We start from the raw sequence: 23,602 nt of genomic DNA on the forward strand, positions 1-23,602 counted from the left end.
TATTCTTTATATTCTGAATACAGTCTGAGCCTAAAGTTGGTCTAAATGAAATTGATACTTATGTAGCTGGAAAATATTGCCAGCACCTTTTCAGAGACAAACAAAATATGATCGAGGGAGGGGACTATTCACAGGAATAGTTCTGGACTGAGTAATAACTACCAACCAAAGCCAATTCAGCCATCCAAAACTCTGTGTTGTGTGTGTGTGTGTGTGTGTGTGTGTGTGTGTGTGTGTGTGTGTGTGTGTGTGTGTGTGTGTGTGTGTGTGTGTGTGTGTGTGTGTGTGTGTGTGTGTGTGTGTGTGTGTGTGTGTGAATCACTAAAGGAAAAATTTGCTGATGTGGTGAAGCCTCAAATGAGATCAATACAAACGTTTCAAGAATCCGAACATATACTTTTCATTTTCAGTCTGCTTGCCTCCGACCAGACAGCTGAAGGGAAGAAGCTGAAAATGTGACACACAGAGGCCTGAAGGCACAGATTTGGTCAGGTACTGTGATTGCTTGGCAAACTGTGACATTAACTGCTGCATCAATGAGTAGTGCTAACCTCCAGATCACCCTCTCTCGCTCTCTTTTGTTTCTCGGTCTCCTCGGTAACTTCTCACACAAGAAAAAAAGAAAACAAAAAAGCTGGAAACTTCTAGATCATCCCATTGCTGACATTCGCAGGGCTCTCTGAGGAGAAAGTGTGTGCCAAACACAGTGAAATTAAGAGCGCTCCTTGCATTCCACTCCTCTCAGGAACTCACTCCTTTAAGCCCTCTAGAAAAGATGCATGGTCATCTAGTGCACATAAAGGTGAAGTAGTGGACGATGGTCTGCAATAAACAATTTTTCAGACAATAAAGGTGATGTATGTAATTTTTCGAAGTTAAAATACTTGCTATCCAAGTTTAATTTGCAGAGACAATTAAAAGTAAAACATTGGAAGGTTGATTCTCCCAAAACATATAAACGCTGTGATGCTATCAAAACATTGCTCTGAGAATCCAGACCTTCATGGTGTGAGTTTGGCAAGGGACAATCGGTTTTAGCGACCAATGACAGAAGCAAGGAAGTTCAGGAAACCTATTTGAAACTGTAAACCGTAATTTTCATTGGAAAAACGTGCTTGTGGTGGTGACATATCTGCAAAATGATATCGCATTGCTTCTTGCATGTTTTGCAACACTTTCAAAGTGAAATGTCCAGTGAGTGGTGCTAATAGCCTGTTCAGCTTGGAAATGAAATATTCGGCGAGTGCCGCTAAAAGATTAATGCTCTATCGCACTTGAAAATGGGACTTCATGGGACTTGTACCCAAATGTGCCACATCACAACTGGAATGCTGTACTAGGAGCTACTGAGCAAGTTTATTACATTAGAAATGCTATACCTGGTGAGCACTATGTCCTGCAAAGTTTATTTCCAACCCCCTTCAGCACACCTTAGCTGCTTTTCCACCGTCGGGTCAAACTGTTGTTCCATTCCGCACGGAAGAGGGCCAGCTGGAACGGATATGTATTGAGGACAAGTACTGTGCAAGGAACTGCACAAAGATAAGTCTTTATTAACTGACCATTTGCCCCAGTAATCATAATTTGTGTGAAAAGGAATAAAGGTTGTTAGCGTTTTGCTGCCTCAAAATGTTAATTTCAGCTGGAATCTGCAATGGATTGTATGTATAGGTATGTTTTTGGGATACTGAAAAAAAAATGTAGGCAGAGGCGCATATTTTCCAGTGAGCCAAGGATGATATTTTTCTATTCTGTCAGTATAGAAAAAACAGGATTGATTAAGTCCATTTTGAATCTGTATTCCCTTAAATCATAGCACATTGAAAACAGAATGTCAAAGTCTTCTGAGTTAATACTACCCGCAACCCTATTTTTGGCTTTTGATGGTTCTCTGATGCGTCATGAAGACACGGTTTTATGGTACTGTATGTTCCAACAGTTGTGTACTGGCTTAGAAGTACATACTTCACTGTCCTTTGTGAAATATGCACTTCCCATATTTAGAAGTAAACAATTTTCTGACCAAAACACAAAAAATAAGTAATTTAACTGACATTTTCAATCAAGTGCCAAGGACAATTACTACAATTAGGATCTTAGTAACCTTCAAATTATGGTCTTGTCTTTGGAATCAAAACCCACTTAAAAGGTTCAGAGTCAATGGTTTCAGACATAGTATGCAGGTCTCTAATACTTAGATGGGTCAGCAGATTTATGGATACAGATCAGTTCCACAGAAGAAAGCTGTACAGGTTGGGAACAACGTGAGGGTGAGCAAATAATGAAGAATTTTCATTTTTGGGTGAACTATCCCTTTAAGTACATATCTCTAAAACATTTCAGACTATTAGCAAGGGCTTTGGCCTTATAAAACACATGGATGTGTGCAGACTACTTCCTGAAGTGAGGGTGGAGGTCACTTTTAAGTAAAACAGGAGGTATAAGTGTCTGAACAATGTCTGAATCACTAAAGTAATTCTTTCCCCATTCATCTCAGCCTTGGGCAAAGAGCAGACTGACAGTGATGACCTAAATGTGACACATTCTCTGTTTCTGTCCCCAGCTCCTTAGAAACGATGGTCATAGTTTCAACAGGCCCATGAACACACTTAAAAGGCTCCTGCAAATGCTGGGAGCAGTTCTACGCCGTTTACCATGTTGAGTCCAAAGGAAACAGAGCAAGGTCAGCCAGTCACAGCTGATGGCTCAAGGAAGGAAGCTTGTGTGAATGTGCGCATGAGTGTTTGTGTAAGAATATGAACTCCACTTTAGATCACTTCCTGATGAAGCCAACAAAGCAAGAGCTTTTCTTTAATATTTCCAACAAATATGTGTGCGTTTTCAACTACACACAATTTTTCAGAGGAAAATACATATTAAATCTAAAACATACATATGAGAAATTTGGAGAAAACCAAATCTAAATCAATGCAATGTAAGTACCACATGTGATCAATATTTTAACATTTTAATATTTTAATAATTTCCAGTCCAGATGTAACTGTCAAGTTATGCATAGTCCTGTAAAGTTATGCAAAGTTAAAAATGTTTAAATGTAATTTACACCATATGCAGATTATGCACAATATGTAATTTTCAGGAAAATTACAAAAATTACAGTTGGACTTTTTAGGGGGCAAGTAATATATCATAAACTACTCAAAAACTCTCTTTAAACACACTTTTCACAGTCTAGGTTCACAGGGCCAAAGAAGCGGATTTTTGAAGAAACACCCGCATATGAAATGAATAGACATAAAAATGTCTATTATCCCCGGTAAAAAATGTGCAGGTTGCAGACAACCTAAATCTACACCATAACAGTATTTCTTAATGCCATAACATTCCTTGCAATATGCAAATCCAATTTCCAAATGCTTGCTGATGGCCCTGTGTATCAGCAGAACAAATTCAAGAGGTCTGTTAGGCTGGATGGGGTCTAATCAGAGGTCACACCTCATTTAAGAGAAAATTGGCATGACAAGAGTCAGTCCCTGCAGGGATATAACTTTCCATTAGCCTCAGGGTTGAGGGAGAAGGGAATACACACACAACGGACTGCAGGTCACTGAAGGTCTTCCCACCAATTTCTGTGACTAGTCAAAAAGGCATGCTATCTCTGGATAATATGTGACCCTGGATGAACAAAACCAGTCATAAGTCGCACAGGTATATTTGTGGCAATAGCCAACAAAACATTGTATGGGTCAAAATTATAAATTTTTCTTTTATGCCAAAAATCATTAGGATATTAAGTAAAGATCATGTTCCATGAAGATATTTTGTGAATTTCTTACCGTAAATATATAAAACATTTATTTTTGTGAGTGAATGCAGCACAATCGCGAACATAAATGGACAACTTTAAAGGCGATTTAAACCCTCAGATTCCAGATTTTGAAATACTGTAGTTGTATCTCGGCCAAATATTGTCATATCCTAACGAACCATACATCAATGGAAAGCTTATTCATTCATAAAATTTACCCATGTGACTGGTTTTGTGGTCCAGCGTCACATTTTTATAAACTCTCTGAAAAAGACACACAGTATGATAAAAATATAGAAAAAAGATACTCGCAATAAGTTAGAGGACCTCACAGTGCACAATTCCCATAGCAGAATATTCACTAATCACTACACATCAAATTTTTCCTTTTAGACATATTTCGACGATCATCATCGAGATGGGAAAATATGTTTGGAATGTAAATCAATGTACATATTACAATCAAAAGACACTTTCAATGACAAAACTAGCTTTCTGACAGAACTTCTTTTTGGCTGATCTGAATCAGAAGGAATTTTCCCACAAACATTCACAGGGGGAATTCAGACGGCAGGATGGCAGAAACAGACGAACGGTCACTTGGTAAATGTGTCATTCTATTCAGCTCATTGTGAAAGCTCATCTCCCTCTCATCCCTACGAGTCACAATCAAGTCATCCAGTCGTCACTGTTCAAGTCATGAATGCTCAAATTGTTCATGAGTAACACAGATTTAAAACACAAACCAGTGAGCAAGCCCTCTTCATCATCTCTTAAAGGTCATGTATCAGAAGCAAAAAGTAAAGCTTTCTTTCTCAAACTCTTGAAGAGTGTGACCTGGACTAACTTTTGCAATATCAGAGGCATGACACCAGCCTCTGGTATTAATAAATAAATCGAGACAACACACAGCCCTAGATGACTGATGAAATGAAACTGGATTCAGTGGACAAAAAAATGCAATGTCTATGTTATTAATTAAAGCATTCCTTTGGTTTTAAAGATATTAGAAACAAAATAATGTGTAAGTGTTTAGTTTAACAATATGACACTATATATACTATATATTAAATAATATAACATAGAAACATATTGTAACATGTACACTGTTGTTCAAAAGTTAGGGGTCTGTAAGATTTTTTGAAAGAGGTCTCTTATGTTCACAGAGGCTGCATGATCAAAAATACAGCCAAAACTGTACTATTGTGAAATACTGTATATTAATATAGAATTTTTAAATAATATTTTTGTGTAACTTATTCCTGTGATGTCAAAGCTGAATTTCCAGCATCATTACTCCTTCAGTGTTCAGTGTCACATGATCCTTCAGAAATCATTTTAATATGATCATTTGGTGCTCAACAAACAATTATTTATATTACCAATATTGAAAACAGTTGTGCTGTTTAATAATTTTGTGGAAACTGTTCTACTGCAGTCTTTTTGATGGTTCTTCTCATAATATTTGCACACAAATGTGATTATACTAGAGCCAAGTTAATTAAATACCAACAAGAGCAAATGCTAAATTTAGCTTTCCCCTAAACATCCCCCACCTGTAAATTACAAAATTACAAAACTGGCCAAATGGTCAAATTAAGTGAAAGTGTTACATCAAAAAAAAAAAAAACCTAAATCAATGCGTGATGTTTTACGACTCATATCACAACGATCATAACTGCAGCATATTAAATGAACTGCATCAAATCAATGAACTGCAGCATACTGCATATTGATATCATATTGCTTTAATTTTTTTAAATACTGGATTATATATTTTTTAACATCTGTTAAAAAAAACTACTCAGAGGTCAGTTCGTTTTCACTCTTTTACCCCCTCATCTAGACACTTTACAGTGACTCATTTGGCCTGCCTGGCACATAGTGCTTTATCTCTCTCTGCCTCTCCTTATCTGGGCTGTGTCAGCAGGGCTCTGCTTGCTACATCCACGCTGAGGCTGTGCAGGAACACTAATTAAACCCAAATGTGCCGCATGCTTCCTGGATCACATCCTGAAAAGGTTTTCCATCTCTTTCAGTGTTTCTGTCCTATTTTATACTCAAAAACTCAAGAGAAGTACAATTGGGCCGGTGAAAAGACACTAACACCCAAAAAAAAAACAGGAAAAGAGAAAAAAAAACATTGTCTAAAGCACACGCATGCTTTTCAATGCAGTCAATTGAGCATTTCAAAGAAAACAAATCAGATGAAACAAACCAATCATGTTGTCTCCAATGTTTACGATGCAGTCTTCTGTATACAGTGTAAAAGTTTAAACAGTGTCTATTTTTATGCAGCACATTTTATGAACTCCAGATCTGGACAGACACACCCACCAGCTGCATGCATGTGTCTCAAACCAACAAGCCCCTTAGCTAGAGTGCAAGGCTTTTTTCTCACAATATGAAATCTGATGGGGGGACAACTTAGACCAATAACACCAATAAGAAACAGATGAATTTACAATGGAAGTGCTTGGTAACAGACAGAAAAACAAGATATAGTTCACCCAAAAATGAAAATTCTGTTATCATGTACTATCATGTAGAAAAAAAAAAGCAAATTTTAAAGTTAAATTCATCAATCTGGTGCACTTTGGTAATAGCCATTATATTCTAAAACAAATGCACTGAAAAATAAATAAAACTTTCATAATTAGTTCTGTCCTAATTTCTACGCGTGAGCTTCTATTTTGACGGAAACTGCAGTCGAGCTTATATTTTGGCAGAAAACAAGTTTACAAACACATCTCATTACAAATCTAGTGAAATGCTGTAATCGTCAACTTTTGTGAAAATAATGCGAAACCAGTGCCAGCTACATTCTCAAATGCATGCGAAGCTCAACACATGCACAGATAGAGTTCACTGCATTCATTCACACACTGTGAACTGAGCTGATCACGTGCTGATCGCGTGAGCTGAGTGCACACTTCTTCCACGTCATCCACGTACGGTTGATACTGCATTCCATTGATCGTATTTGATGTAGGCTATTTTATACATGAATTAAAGGCCTAAATGAAATCTGTCCATCAAGTCTCTTGGATTAAGCTGCCGTTTCAAAGATGAACAAACGTTAGGGTGAGTAATTGATGAAAGAATTTTCATTGCTATGTCTTTAACCTTGAGAGAAATATAGAAAGGTAATGACAATTAGCACAAGGTTAAGAAAAACTATTGTTTCTGTGTTCAAGATTTACATAAATGCTTCTTTATTTGGTGCTTTAAAGCTTCAATAACCTTTTCCTAGATTGGCTCAATGCACAGTTTTTAGTCATGACTTTGGAATATGGTTTCTAAGCCAGTGTTGCACTCAGAATAACTAATACTGACCCCCAAAAACAGGCCTTTCCAGTACAATGAGTGCAAAAATAGCCATTGCTTGGGTTACGTTCAACTTTGAAACAGCAACACCAAATTTTGGAAAGTTTTCATATTTCTTCTTTACTGCCTAAAAGGAATCTCGATAATCTTAGTGTTGATCCAGTACTAAAACAATGCATCAGATCTGTTGATCTCACTTGATGATACAGTTCCAACATTCTTTCCTATGAGGAGTTTCTGTTTTTCTCATTACCATAGGCTGGGATTCTGTGTGATTTGATCACTACTCAACCTGAAGAGTGCTTAGGAAGAAGACGTTCTCATGGGCCCCTGCTTCTCAAAACACTAATCTTTGGCACACCTCGATTCCATTAGAACTGACTGTGGGGTTCAAAAGTCTGGGTGGATGATCTGGGATTTAAAATTGAATTAAAACATGAAAATAGGGGTGGATCCCTTCGCAAAAACCAACAAAAACTGCGTAAAGATGACACATGCATTTCATAAAAATAAAAAAAATCACCTTATAAAAGGTAAAAATCCCCCTAAAGATAAACTTAATGGAAAAGTAACTTTCTGTATCTACTTTGAACAAACCAACGCACAGAATATGAAGAATATGAAAAGCTGTCCAACCCTAAACCAACCAAGGTAACAACACAAATCTAATTAGGTCTAATTATCATTTTCGACAAAATACCAAAACATATTGCAATTAATTGCACTACTTTAGTGCACTAATTTAACTGCACAAATTTAGTGCTGCAAATTTGTGGCAAGTGCAACCATGTGCAAGTGTGGGTATCTGCAGGTCGGAGTAATGGGCATGCCGAAAGGTATAGGGCTTGCTGAAAGGTCTTTACAATTGGTCATGAAAGCTGCCTGTTAGGGTGTGTGGGAAGGTTAGGGGTTATGCTGCCTTCACGTGCTATCCGAATAATCGTTTCCTACTTAAAAATTGGACATGGTGGGTGCCAATAGCCTCATGGGCAGCGCACCGACAACAGCTTCATCACCTCATCTTTACATTTTTGAATAATTATTTGATGCATTTTGTATGCTTCATACACAGCAAACATAGCCTGCATTTGACCGAAAATGCATGGTGAATGTTTGTTAATGAATGAGATGCTAAATATAATTTTCCAAATAAATAAGCAAGAATAAACCTGGTGTCCTCCACGATTCCTGTTCTTTCTGACAAAGCACTTGAATGCGACAAGCTCGTAATCGCGACTTTTTCCAATAGCAAGTACCCGTCTCACCATGTGAACTACTTTTTACAGACAGTCGATGCTCTTGCTTAAATGTAAGCACAATATGCTTTTTGAAGAATAGTACTGAAATTTCACTTTACACTCAAATTGCTATGCTGATTATATAATACGGAAACCTAGCTAGAAATTTAACTAGAAAAGTGCAAAATTGTTTTACTCAGACTCAAACCCCACTGTACAATATATGAAATAGTCTTAACAGACACTCCAAGTGCACTTCACAGTGTAAACATCAGATGCAGATCATGTAGGCATCTAGCCAGACAGCAATTCAGAAATGAAAAAGCACATGTGACTTACTCTCTAGAGGCCTTGCAGGGGCTTCATGTACTGATGGAGGGGTTTTGTATTCATTGAAGGTAGGAGTGATGCTGGCTGCCGAGGTGAAGCTGTTCTCTGACTCCCTTGCAGGAGACGGTGTGTCCAGCTGTCTGTTAATGTGCATCTCAGCCCGTCTAGATGGAGCTGAGATCTCAAGAGGGCTTGGAGGCTCTGCTCGCCTCTGGGACAGCTCTGGGATCCGGGATGTAGAAACTGGCGGGTCAGCTCTCCTAGGGGGTGTTGGAGGTTCTTGGGGTCTGCTGTGGTTACCCTCAGCCCTTCTGTGAACTGGCGCATCTGTGGTTTTATTCTGGAGCGAGACCTCAGGTCTCTTTAAGCCAAAGCGGGCAATACCAGGACTGGGTGAGCTGTCCACCTGCTTCGAGGAGATGTCGATGGAGAGCTCTGTCCTGCGTGACCCAGTGTCTTGGATGCGGCCCCCCGATAACTCCATGCGCCGCAGGCTGGACTTTGGAGAGCGCTGGTTGGAGGAGGAATCTGAAGCATGCCTGGAGGTGGATTCGGAGTTGAGGGATCTCGCGTCATAGAAGCGGCTGCTTGTAGAAGAGGTGGAGGAGCGTAGAGGGTTGGTTGTTCTACGGGAAATAGGAGAAGGGTTTGTGGATGTGTCCTCCTCCACTTCAAATGACCTCTTTAGTGCTGTGAACAAATATGAACAAAAATGTGCATAAAAACCAGGCAACTTTCAAAATTCAAAACAGAAAAACTACTTAAAATAAATAACTAACTAAATACATTTATTTATACTTAAAAATATTATTTTTAGTTATGTTTAGGTAGAATTTATACTAACTAAACCTACAACTAAATCATATTTTAAACAGGAACACAGTTGCCTTACTAAAATAAATATAGCCTATAGGCCTAAATAAAAATGAAAGAAGCCAGACTGATATAATCATCAGTCCATCATTTTGAGTTGACTGGTAGAAAAGGCGTAAAATGTAAAAACCCTTTTCGATGGTTTCAAAATGTAAACAAAGTTCGCACGGTCGCAATAAACTCTGTAACAAATGTAACAAGACGCTGAAACAAACGTTTCTTTTACGCTGGGGAAATAAGCTTAAAGAGTAGGCTATTTGTCTGGTTAATTTTTTTTGAAATTTTAAAATACCTAATTTCACACGTTTCAAATGTTTCGTAAACATGCTGCAGTTTGAGAGAGCTCGCGCCTTAAGCCTTCCTCACCAAATCGTGCTTTTGAATCAATGAGTCGGCTCACAAACAGTTCTTCATTGAATCGGTCCGAGTGGGAGCCAAAAACCAAGTCATTAAACCGAGAACTGCTGTATGCATGTAGGTACAATAAACACTCTTATTGATAAAACTGAATTGAAGAAAAACATAAAACCTAATAAACAGCAATATATAGCCAACATATAGCCTATTGTTTATGCACTTTATTTGAGCGTTCAGGATCCACATGATGGGAATTAGTAATACGCGATGACGTAAAATAATCACTGAATCCATTTTTCTTTGTCGAGTCATAGTTCTTTCAATATTTTCGTGGCCAGGCATCTTGTTCTTAATATAAACAGTGGGCTTCCTTTCCTTAACTTATTGCATCTTCTTGTGCACTTAGCATGCAGTAGGAGTGTTAGAACATTATTTTATCATTATTCCCTTATTAAGGGATTATATTTGACCTCAAATAATTTTCTCGATATTTATTTTTACAATTATGAGGTAATTTTATGTCACTATGGTGTCTGCAGAGTAGCAAAACCTATCCAAACTCAAATAATAATACAATATAATCAAAGAAATGTCCGGTTCAAAGCTAAATATATAAATCTGATATATAATTGATAGAAAACAGTATAATTCACTGTATATTTATTTCCATTACATATTTTTGCATCAGTTTTGTCCTAAGCCCTGGTTAATTTCTGACACTACAGAGAGATTTTTGACACTGCATCAAGACAAAAAGTTTTCCTCTATAGCTAAGAGTGCAAACATTGATGAGTTTCTGAAACTGGAGCTGGAGAGCCTTAAGATTGGATTTTTCAATTATCTGCAATGTGGTGCTTTACAGAAACAGACACACAATGGCATGCTTGGTCGCTCAGTACATTTGTCTGTAGTAATCCCCAGAAAATTTCTAGACACTTGAGTCATGCACAGACACAGCAGTAGTAATGACCAACAGCAGCGCTATGCCTTCAATTTCTAAGTAAGTGGTTGCTATCCCATCCAGTTGGTCTGTACAAACATTAACCCACACATCCCTCTGTCTCTTTTGTAGAATGGCATGGCTGCCTGGCACTGCTCTTAATAGCATCTCATTTTTACACATGGTTTTGAAGCTCAGCGACTATTTCATGACTGAAGCAACAGTTTGTTAAAATAAACAGTATAATCTACTTACTGTAACCTTTTGTTGGCATCTCTCTGAACTGAAGCTACTCTGAAATCAATGTTTAGCTAGTTTTGTTTTTCTATAGTCAGTGCTGGATGGATGCAAAAGGGCCTTTGCGATTCTTGCTTTTTGCGTTATACAAACTTCAAAGCATCAAATTCATAGCTGGATCTAAGTTAAGTGGGGGAGAGGATCAGTGTTTGAAGTTCTATTTGGCAGCCATATTCATGAGAAATAAATGGTAGCTGTTTGTGCACAATCAGATATGCAGCCAGCTGTGAAAAAAAAAAAATGAAAATCAAGAGTATACCTGCATATCCTATATGGCTATTCTATTCTTAAACCATCCTGAAAACTTGAACATGCAACAGACTTAGGCTCAGGATGCTCTTAATTCACAGCAGTGTTGTTATTGTTAACTAAAACAATTAAAATAATTTTCATTCATTGAAATTAATCTGAAATAAAATAAAATATAAATATGATATGAATTTTGAACTTAAAAAAATGTCTTATTACAAAGCATTTTACGTCATGCTTTTTGGTGGCATGCTTATCATAACACAAAAGGACTTGTTGAACCCTGGACATGGATCCAGTTTCTTCCAACACACAGGAAAAATGACCTCCGGTCAGCAGGACAGGATGGAAGCTGATGGTCCTGTTTTACAGTACCTCCCTTGCACTTTGATGGAAATGAGGCCTGCCAGGCATTTGATTCATTTTTGAAAGGTTTTTTTTTCCTTACACCACTGGTGTTTTGATTGGATATGTGATACGGTACATTCAGGCTCATAACATACAGTTGTTTTGAACTGGTTTACTTTTTCTCATGAGTCAGAGGACAGAATGGCCATTTTCTCATGTCTCATCTTCAGAGGGGGCTTTCTTTAAAGCTATGACCTAATGATGTAATTTCCTGTCATTTCAAAGTGAGCCTGGATTAAAATGGTGCCAGATACAAACAACACAGTCCACACACACACACACACACACACACACACACACACACACACACACACACACACACACACACACACACACACACACACAAACAAACAAACAAACAAACAAACAAACAAACAAACAAACAAACAAACAAACAAATTCCCTGGGGTAGGATAATGATTCAGTGTATGATTGTGAATGGGTGTTAAACAGGAAGAGATATTGTCAGTCTTGTTCCTTTTAGTCCAGGCAGTAATATGCTTGGCACAGCATGCTATATAGAAGTATACACATATGAATCATTATAGTTTGATATACAACAGGATTAATCGATCTTACGTTCTGTCCTCAAACAACCTTTTCATGCACAGGCAGGAAGTGAATGATTACAGACAGATGTTATTGTGTAGTCCATTATCATCGCTCTGCACTTTTAGACTGTATAAAGTACAGTATAAAAACCATACAGTCCACTACAGCCAAACCAAGCACATGATCTCTTACATAAGAATCCTCTTCTCAATGTGGTGCATGTGTATTTTTGACAGGGTAAGCTGGCTAGACATGTTTGATGAGAGCTCCAATGGTGTCTGACTTTGAAAAATAAACCTCAGTCTATCTGTGGTTTCAGAAAGTATTTAGAGCATCCAAAAGATCCAAATCACAAAACGCACTGAAATGCCTGCATCAAATACATTTAAGAAAAATCCATTCCTGTAAAGGTGAACAGATTTTTACATTTTCTGAAGATTTTCATATACACTTTCTGTGCTTGTCTGTGCAATACTCATTCCCATGTGTAATATAAACAGTGGACTTTCTTTCCTTATCGTCTTGATGGTTGCTATATGCAGTTGTTCTAAATCATCATTAGTGCATTTCTATACAATTGCTAAGATGTTCTAAGTAGCAAGTTCGGTCCTAAAGAGCCACTGTCTTGCAGAGTTTAGCTCCAACCCTGAAAAAAAACCTCATCTGCCTGTAGCCTTATGCTGGGTACACACCAAAAGATAATCGGGCTGATTTTGGGCCGATTTCCCCCCTTCCGACAATCCTAGCAATGTCCCGATTATCTTGATGGTTCAACAGATTATTTTATCAGATTTTCCCTTGGTGTGAGGTGTGTTAAGAGTGTCCGAACCTGCTCAGAAGAACGTCGGAGCCGCCCCGATCGCGAATCGTAAATATTCAACATGTTTAATATTTATGATCAGAAATCCTGATGTGTGGGGGGAACTCCGAGGACAAACGTTGTGTTAAGTGTTGTGTTAATGCTGAGTGTTAAGGGTTCAGTGAGGTTCTATAGAGGGATTAAATAACTTTTTCTAAAGAGACAATAAATCCGATAAAGAATAAATAAAGACAATAAAGAATGAATATATTTCTGTATAAAAGGTTATATATAATGGTGGGTACAATTTTTTCACGTGAATTTTCTGTGAAAATCATTCCAAACACTATCATCGCAATTTCTTCCTGCATATCATCCGCCATGCTTATTCTGAAGTCTCGCAGGATTTTGCAAGATTTCCTGTGTTCAAATTCGAGACTCTGGTTGAAAATCTGTTCGTGTGTGGTGTGCTGTCTTTGTCACATCATGGCACACCACACACTATAGGAGCAAAACGCTTAAATCTAGGATTTTTTGTCCTCATGTTTGTGGTCTATCGCATTTTGAAAATCCTATAAGATGTAAAAAATCTTTTGGTGTGTACCCAGCATTAGTAATCCTGAAGACACTGATTAGCTTGTTTAGTTGGGTTGGAGCTAAACTCTGCAGGACAGCGGCTCTTTAGGACCGAACTTGCCTAACCCTGATTTAGCCCATTGCTATGCAGTTGCTAGGAAGATGCTATGTTATGGGTTAAAGGTGGTTGTTTACTGTTTTAGTACAAGTTTTAATACAAATCTTTATGTTATGTAGGATTAGGGTTTATGGCTTGTTCACATGGGCGATAACTGTAATGATAAAGTTAAAGATATAGTTTTAAACTTTTAAATTTAGAAAAACAGCAGTCCATTTTATGCATTTGGCAGACGCTTTTATCCAAAGCAACTTACATTGCATTTCAAGGTTCACATTTACATACTTATCAGTTCTTGCTTTCCCTGGGAATCAAACCCATGACCTTGGTGTTGCAAGCACCAATGCTCTACTGTTTGAGCTACAAGAAAGTAACTGTTTTAGCTGATGAACAATAAAAACATTGACAGCCCATCAGAATCCATCCTGCTTTAAAGAGCTTGAGCATTTTTAAATCTCTGATATGTTTGTCCATTTTAATATTTAGCAGACAAAAATCATAAGTCTGATCAAAAAGCAAGAGCCTGTGTCTCCTCAAGTTTCGCTCCAAAGTATGAGCAATTGCAATAGTGATTATGCACTAAAATGAAAGTGGGTAATTTGATAGCTATATTTGGTCCAGAAATTAGTACAGTTCAACTATAATCTAAAGAACAATCTGTCATAATTATCACAGTCACATCTTCCCAACCAGAAAAAAAGACTTAGCAGCTCAACCCCATACTGCCAGAGAATCAGAGGTGTTTGAGATATGTGCCGACAAAAACAAAAGGATACAAACAGATAGTGTAATTCTGCTGTAATGATATGTTTGGCCTTGCTGATCTGCGAGAGCTGGGAGCTGTGTGACGCAGCCTCGGGCTGTGGTGGGAAATGGGCAGCACAAAAACACATAAGAGCCCTCTCTCTCTCCCACAGTACACACAGCTGCAGCTTTGAGTAAACAAGTACATACAAACGCACACAGATGCGATTGCTCTCACAAAACCCTATGCTCAAACATATGCACATCTATGGAAGCAAGAATTTGTGTTTGGTTGTATGTATCATCAATTATTTGTCCAGAAAATAGCCAACTATTTACAGGTTGAGGTTCAACAGTCTTTTCTGTTTCTGGCAAGTCCAATGCTCTGTTAACAGAGATGATGCAGGTGGGAAACAAAGGTCTCCGTATCTCCATTGCCAGAATCAACATGGTGCAAAAGACAATCGTGTCCCACTCGATAACGGTTTCAAGCCTCCTGGTAACAGTTGATTAGTTTTAGGGTGGCTTGCAAGAAATTTTGGCTTCTAACATTCAAAATGATCTTCATCTTAAATGTCCGCAGCACCAGTGTGGTTTATAATGTGATGCTCTTTTCACTTTTCACTTAATTCCATGTTACAGGTACCTGTGCAAAACTATAGCAATGCAGCTACAGTGTGACATACAACAGTTGATGGAGTTGTAGAAGTCATGTGATTCACGACTAGTTGATTACCCAATTGGAAAGTTCACCCAAATATGTTCTCATGTTCTTCTGTGCATATAAGAAAGTATTTTGATAAATGTCTCAATGTTGATGTCCATACAATAAAAGTCAATGGGCACCAAAACCTAATTAACATTCTTCAAAATGTTTATTTTCCACAGAATAAAGAAAGTCATAAAGGTTTTGGAATGACAGAAGGGTGAGTAACTGAAACATTTTTAGGTGAACTATCCCTTTATGACAACCAAGCTTATTTAGAACATTATGACTGGTTAATCAGCTATTGACCAGTTTAGACCAGCTAAAACCAGCAACAAAATTAAACTTTTTATTCCAACTGGGTAATCAGCAAGTCGATAAATTGACTAATGCAACACCTAGGCCTGGTTTCACAGACATGGCTTAGATTAAGCCAGGATTATGCCTTAGTTCAATTAGGACATTTAAGTAGCTTTAATAAACATGCCCTAGAAAAAAACATTACTGGTGTGCATCTTGAGACAAAACAATGGCAGAGACATATTTTAAGATATTTTAGTCTGGGATGAGGCTTAAGCCTTGTCTGTGAAACCGGGGGCAAATAAAGTAGTGTTGGTCAGTGTGATTGTGGCAGTGTGTTTATATAAATGACATATTTTGCATGAAAATACAGCTCTTTATAGTTCATTTAATTAAAAAAAAAAAAATCCAGACAGATGACGGTAGCCATTGACTCCCATAATAGGCTGTCTGGTTACCAACATTCTTAAAAATAACTTCTTTGTGTTCAACATAAGAAAAAAACTCATACATGTATAAAACAATTTTAGGGTGAGTAAGTAAAGACAATTTTTTGGGGGTGAACTATCCCTTTAAAGGAACACTCCACCGTTTTTTGAAATAGGGCTTATTCACCTTCTTTCCTTTAGATAGGTGGGCAAATGCATTTTTGTCTCAGTGCATGCATTGTTTTAGTTTGGCAGCGCCGCCGATAGCTTAGCTTAGCATAATGAATGGAATCCTTTGTTGCCAGCTAGCATGTCATGAGTAAAAGTGATAAAAAAATTAAAAATTAAAAAAATGAATTACTTATTGTGGCCTGCGTATTCACAACGAGTACAAATAGCAATGCAGATTAAGACTAGGCGATTTCCTAGGCAGATATTGACTTGGGACTATATTGGGGGGAAGCACAGGCGAAGCACTGCTACTTGGGCGCAGAGATATCACAACTCTACTTGGGCGCAGAGATATCAGATTTTAATTTTTTTATCACTTTTACTCGTGACATGCTAGCTGGCAACAAAGGATTCCATTCATTATGCTAAGCTAAGCTAGCGGTGGCGCTTCCAAACTAAAACAATGCATGCACTGAGACAAAAATCCGTTTGCCCACCTATCTAAATGTAGGAAAGATGGTGAATAAGCCCTATTTCAAAAAAACGGTGGAGTGTTCCTTTAAGAAAGGCAAAAATAATTGCAATACTGGGGAAAAGGGTATGAACATACCACAACTGTTATCGGTATACTGTCTCTCTCATGCACCTCACTTTTCTCCATATTTTAAACTTCATCTGTCTTTATTTTAACTCCCTCACCAGACTGTTAATACCCCACACATCAACTTGAAATGATCATACAATGTTTTTGAGACAGTGCATTAAAACCAGTCTTAACCAGCTCTGCGCAAAAACTTTTTGTGTTAAACTGAGGTAAACCAATGCTCGTAACAATCACCCATACTGCAGCTTAGCAATGGTTAACTTCAGGCATATTATGATAAGCTAGAGGGTATGATGTTTTATTAATGAGAACTTTTAATATCCTCTCAGTTACAGATAGCCATAAAATTCAGTCATGTGACTGCTCACCATAACACATGCACATAGCACGTTTCCAGGGAGTATATCAATATGTTTTCACTTCAAAAGTAGAGCTATGAATTTCATAAGTTATGAGCTTCATTTATTAAGCCCATTTCCATGTGCGGATGCCAGCACTGAATAAAGGGAAGTCATTTATTGCTTCGTTCCCAACCTCAGGCCTTCTCTGAAAGAGTGAAAACAGCATTAGGCTGTAAGTGATGTGATTAGCAGGAGACACTGCTAGCAGATAGCATCTCATTGAATTGCTCTGGGAGCCGCTAACCCGCTAAGAAGACTAGCATTGCTAGTGTAGCATATGCAGTGCACAGGTTTCCAACTAGGATTCTTTGCTAGCAAGACATTTTTAGTGAGCTATTAACAAGAAGAACATGTTGGTTGACAAGTCTGTCACCAGCTAAGTTTAGAAAACTATGCTAGTTCATCAGCTAGACCAGCCAGGAAATTCATGCTGGTCTAAATGTTTTTGTTTTTTTTAACTATACTGAACAGATTTCCCTATCTTCACTTGAAAGTTACCATAGAATTGAAAAGCATTTGCTTGTTTATTCACTAGTCACTAACTGAAGCTAATGGTCTTTTCCAACCCTGAAGTAATGCTGCACAGAACCACACTATAAAGTGCATACTTCTCTTTATACTGTGGTCAGTTCTGCCTTTACGTTCTGCAAATAGCCAGATGATGAATTTAGATACAACATTTAGCTTTACATGCAACAACATGAAAGTGGCTTGGTCGCAGTATAATGTGAGTGCTTTTCCTGTGCTGATGTCTAATTTGTTAGCAATGTAACGAGTCCCAGTCTGAAATAGTTGTCATGTGTCACTAAAATGACCAAAAGCTGCCAATTTAGGTCATCCAGAGCACTCTGCAATCCGGCAGGATTCATTTAGAGACACATAAATACTTGGGCTGGTCTAGAATTGTCGTAGTCTGGGAACAAACAAATGAACAAATAAGTTTATATCAATCATCCAAGCACTCTCGCTCCAGTGTTTACTTATGAATGACACTGAATTGAATGAATGTGTCTGAATTGGTTTAGTCTCAGCTCAGAGTTCGCTGACAGTCTGTTGCATACCGCACACAAAACAGGAAAATACTTTCTAGTTTTATAAAGCTCTAATCCGGTTTGCTGGCTTAGAAGCAATTTTTACTTTTTTTTTTCTTAGTAGCAAATTTGTACCTTTTTTTTTTTTACATTTGTTTTTTTACTTGTTTCTATTCCCAATTTTTTTCTGTAAAACGAAAAAAACGACTTACCATTTTCTAAGACAGCTGCACTTTATTTAATTTTTTTTTTCATACAAGTCTATTTCAGATAACTCCGCCCCTTAACGGCACATAAAAACAAAATAAACTGTGGTTGGTCGCTTTACATATTATTAGAGATTCACAATATATTAGTACCAATGTTAACTTGTTTTTAAACTTATTATACTGTTCTAAATAGTACTTAATTGTTCACGCTCACTATTTGTACATTTAGATTACCTTTGCCGTCATCTAACATCTCTCTTTTAAATTAATCTTTAAAAACACAAATTATTTATTAACTCTGTTAAATTTTATCTTTAGCAAATCTCAAAATGAATATCGTATTGTACAGTATAAAACAATGTTATGGACTAGAAGTAGTAGTAAGTAGAAGTTGTAAGAGTAGTTAGGACTAGAAGTGAGGAGATGGGGTGGTGGAGGGATGCTGTTAAACTGTCAACAGTCTGCTGTATATATACCTCTTATTTGGCAATTGGTTGATTAAATGAGTGTGCTCCTCTTGTGTTAATTTAGGTTAATTATCTGAACGTGCTCCTCCCGAACTTTGTTAATAAAACATAATTTATTGTTATCAGCCATAACATGAAAATATTTAATGGCTTATTAGTATCTCCCAGAATACTCCCTGTCTTACACGGTATAGGCCACAATAATCTGCAATGTGGACCAGACCTTTTGCAGTTTAGTTAAATGTCTGGCTTTGTCAAAAACACACAAGGTTTGTAAACATGCATCTAAATTGAGAACTCGATGTCTGGCAAACCCTCCATTTTCGGCACCCACAGAATTCAGCGCTTTCTGTGAGTCTGTAAGTTTTAGCTCAAAGCCAGAGCACACTGTCTGCCTCTTTTTCTGTCAGCCTCTCATCCATTCACTCTGTTGGACAAAAGCATCTCTTTTTGTCTGAGACAAAGTGGTATATCCATGAAGCAGCAGCCAGGTGCACAAGCTAAAGCCTCTCATCCGGGTGACCCAGGTCATCAGCTTACTTATGAAGACCACCCTGCCCTCACCCGCATGCCATTCCTCGTCCTCTAACCTCCCGATGTTTGTCTCAAAACGCATTCCGTGACTCAATAAGTGATGACACTGAAAAAGCCAGACAAGTGGGAATACGTCTTGTCTATTAGAGGCGTGTGCGTTTGTCAGGGTCTCTCGCAGCTGGATGAGAGGTGTTGAGAGAGGAAAAGCGAGAGGAAAGGGGGAAGGGGGGATGACAGAGCAAATCAATGCCAGGAGCACAGCAATGAAAAAAAATGAAAGACAGAGACGTGAAGCTCAAGGAGGTGTGCAGGACGAACGGACGGCAGCCAGGTGTGATCCTCATAGTCGCAGTCAGTGATGTTAGTGCAGTGAGGACGTTTCCTGTCATGCATGACTGTTTGTGCGTACAGCACACAGAAAAGATACTGTATGACAAATACACACAGGGCTGTAGACGGCCACATGACCTGTGTGACACATCCACGGCACACTCAGCTATAGACAACAGAGAGACTCCAGCACAGGGAAGATATAGAAACAGAGACTCCAGCTTCACTTTATATTAACAATTAAAAGTAAAAACTATTTCAAATGTATCTGATCAATGATTTGTACTTTAAAACTAAACGTTTTCTTTTTAAAATGTGAGAGAATCCTATAAAAAAAAAAATGAACACAAACCTTCAAAGTCTGAGATTATTCCCTCCAAATGCGGATTGACAGTGGAATCAGACATTTTGAAGCTGAATGTGCAGGATCAAAGCAACCTTTCCCAGTAAGGAGAAACTCTCACAGACTTTGTGCTCTCCAGCTCCCAAACAAATCCCAAATTAGGAGGTAACGGGGGGAGGAAAAAAGAGAAAGCAGTCAGAGCGGTCCCCAGATCCAAGCCCACGACTTTCTTAAAGGACCAACTAAGTTTTTCCCACTTCCTCCAGCTCTCTGAACGCAGCAGACCTCAGAATGAGAAACTGATGACAACCCCCCACCCCCTCTCGCTCTCTTTCACTCTCTCATTCCTGCCCTCTCTCCTCCCTCTCTCCTCTCACTCTGACCGAGTTGCTTGGCTTCTAACGTGAGTTATTTGAGTGAATGCTCAAATTGAACTTTCCAACACGCCCCCGTACACCCTGAAACGAGGCTCTTTTGAAATCGTAAAAGAGATAGAGAGTATTTTTATATTAAACTCATTCAGATTGTGTAACGTGGTTGGAAGAGCACGGTACGTGCGAGAAGTGGAGGGCAGCAGCGGTACATATTTCATCAGAATCCCTGAGGAGAGCACGTCTGCGCTTGCGGCTTCCCCAGTAGTTTCCTGAATTTGAGCACACATCTATTGCCAGAGGCCACCAGTGCTCCTCGTATAACAGAGAGGAGGACCGGTTGAGGCCACAGGGTGTCATAAATCAGTGACCTCATCTTTAGTTCGGACTCCATCAGGGCTGCATTTCTGCCCACACCTTCTTCTGAACCATCGGCACACGTTTTCATTTCATCCAGACATCAACGGCTCTGTTTGTGCACTGGCTACCGAGTTGAAGAGCTGGTTTTGTTTACAGATTCGATCTGCTAACTGCAGAGATGGCGCTGTATGACTGGTTTGTTGGGTTTTTTGCGTCTCCCAGAAGTAAATCTCTCTGGCTGATGGTAAACACTAGATGGTGGTTGCATGATGTTGCACTGAGGCCTGAAGTGTCATGGGCCAGAGCCTACAAAAACAGGAAAGTCAAGCTGTATGTGACTAATCATACAGCAGATTTCACAGCTCTTCAGGCATGTCTAATGCAAACACCAGGCCTTCTGTATACAGACTTGCAAACACACCATATACACACCACACACAAATCCGTTAGGGGAAAAGATGACGAGATCCTGTTAAATGTATAGAAACAATCTGAAAAGTTTCAGGGGAAACATGGTATTAACCTTGTCAGCCTGACTCATGAATATTAATTTAATGAAGTACTTTTACACCCATAAGTCCTAGCTCATTTGCTTATTATTCAGAAAGACTACTCAGAAGTGAGCATAATTCATTTAATCCTGAAGTTCTCAAGTTATATTTCGGATTTAACAATTTCACTTCTGTAGTCATTCATTTATTTCCTTTTTGTAGCTAAATAATAAGTATTTTTTTTATATCAGTAAGTCATCTGTGACATACACAACTCTATACAACATTCACACACCATCATACACTCAAAAATTCCCAAATTGGTCTTTCATAAAATTAAAAAGAGCAGTATAACCACTAGATGTCGCTATAACACACAAAATATGAATTCTGAATTCTAGCACCTAGAAATAATTAACAGAAATAATTAATTCTAGAAATAATTAACACTTGTGTGATTTCTTTCTCAGATGGTGAGATCTCACTTGTTATATTATGGAGAGCTGTACCAGGCTGAGAGAGGCTTCTGTAAACACGTTCTGTCTGAAGCCATAACTCATTTCACATACCACAGAGAGAGATATCCCTGACACTGGAAAATGTAAACAGTCACTTCAGTATTAGCTTCCATTTAGGTGGGACCTGTAAGTGGCATGTGATGTTGCATCTCTGTTGCTAATTCTCCTGATCTGTAGGCCTATAAATTATCTGTTGAACTCTGATTTTAGAAGCAAAGTAGACCTTCGGTGTCCTTTTCCTCCTCCCTGAGCATCTGCATGTTTACACACTGCCTTTAGATTACCAGTCAGGCTATCTGCACTGCCGTCGTCTCCCAGGACCCCATAACACCCTCCAGCAGCATCAGAACTTCAGGAGAGGGTCTCTTACACCCAGACTGTATGGGAGTTCACAGGAGCGGCAGGCCAATATAGGGCGCTAGTGCGGGTTACTCTTTTGGCGTAAATCGATGAGTACGGCCGTCTGCCGGAAGCTAGTTATTTTAAACGATAAAGTTTTAAATATGGATCTTTTTCTTACACTGACGCATCACTTCACTTCAGAAGACCTTTATTAACCCCCGCAGAGCTGTGTGGAGCACTTTAATCAGGGATGGATGCGCTTTGATGGACTTCCAAAGACATACACCCATTCACTCCCATTATAAAGCATGGAAGAGCCAGGACATTTTTTAATATGACTCTGATTGTATTCGTCTGAAAGAAGAATGTCATATACACCTAGGATGGCTTCAGGGTAAGTAAATCATGGGCTAATTTTCATTTTTGGGTGAACTATCTCTTTAATACTATGTTTGCTGTTTACTGTAGGCTGCATGTTGTGGAATATTTGCTTGCAGGTACTGTAATACTTTTTTATTTAATCAGCTAATTAATTAATCACTTATATTATATAACTATATATAAAATTTGATGTTATTGTATGTGTATATAGTCCACTGTCCACTCAGTTCTTGCATTGCCTTTTGTGCACCACAAGGGGAACTGGTGTAGATAAATAAGTCAATTGTTTAAGTTCAATTTCAAATGCAAATGGAAAGTTTGTGCAATATGTTTGTTTTTGTGTAAGAATGCCTCAACCTTTTAATATTGGCATTAAATAAATACTTTTTCACAGAGCACTGGTGTCCTGCAGTTTGTGTTAAATTGTGTTTGGGTGGTTATTAACCCTTTCATGCATGAATTATGATATCCTCAGTCAGGATTTTTTTCCTATGTGTTTTTATTGCTCTTAGGGCATGAAAAACAAGAATTGATTTTTATTTTATTTTTTTACAAATTTTTCAAAGAGATCTTCAGATGTCCACTTGAGTGGACAGCATGCGTTTGGTTTAAACTTAAGATATACTAGATTTAATATAAGACAATAATCAAACACATAAAGTATGTGAATTTAACAAACTAATCAATACAATTATATCAAATCATGTGAAAACTATAAAATATATACAAAAAATATAAATGCAAAATATTGCAAAGGCTTCATACAGCTTCATACAAGTTGCACTTCGCATATCTTTGATATCAGAACATGAGGACGTGATTCCATCAGATTTTTCTACAGTCTGTCAAGGTACAACTGTGGAAACCACTCAGATGCTCCCTCCAGTGCACCAGAGTATGGAGATTTACCCTTATTAGCTGATAATTCTGATTATGTTCAAGATGGACATGCACATTTCTATCATAGCCCTCCTCTGAGAAAACCTAGCGATACGTTTTTTCAATCTCATCTGAAATGATCAGTGTTGACGGTAACGC

General features: G+C 38.2%; 1 protein-coding gene across 3 annotated transcripts in view; it reads right to left on the reverse strand.

Annotated features, from left to right (window-relative positions):
* The window catches only part of septin9a (septin 9a), an 88,622-nt gene that overhangs the window by 40,778 nt on the left and 24,242 nt on the right, over positions 1 to 23,602 (reverse strand). For 2 of the 3 annotated variants that reach the window (XM_084124820.1, XM_084124822.1), the window contains one exon: positions 8,674 to 9,354. In XM_084124820.1, the coding sequence (XP_083980946.1) occupies positions 8,674 to 9,354 (681 nt within the window). Of the gene's footprint in view, positions 1 to 8,673; positions 9,355 to 20,110; positions 20,486 to 23,602 lie in introns of those variants that run through there. The other variant, XM_084124821.1, reaches the window with a different exon arrangement.

Source organism: Abramis brama (assembly GCF_963993115.1).
Source record: "Abramis brama genome assembly, chromosome: 1".
NCBI lineage: Eukaryota > Metazoa > Chordata > Actinopteri > Cypriniformes > Leuciscidae > Abramis > Abramis brama.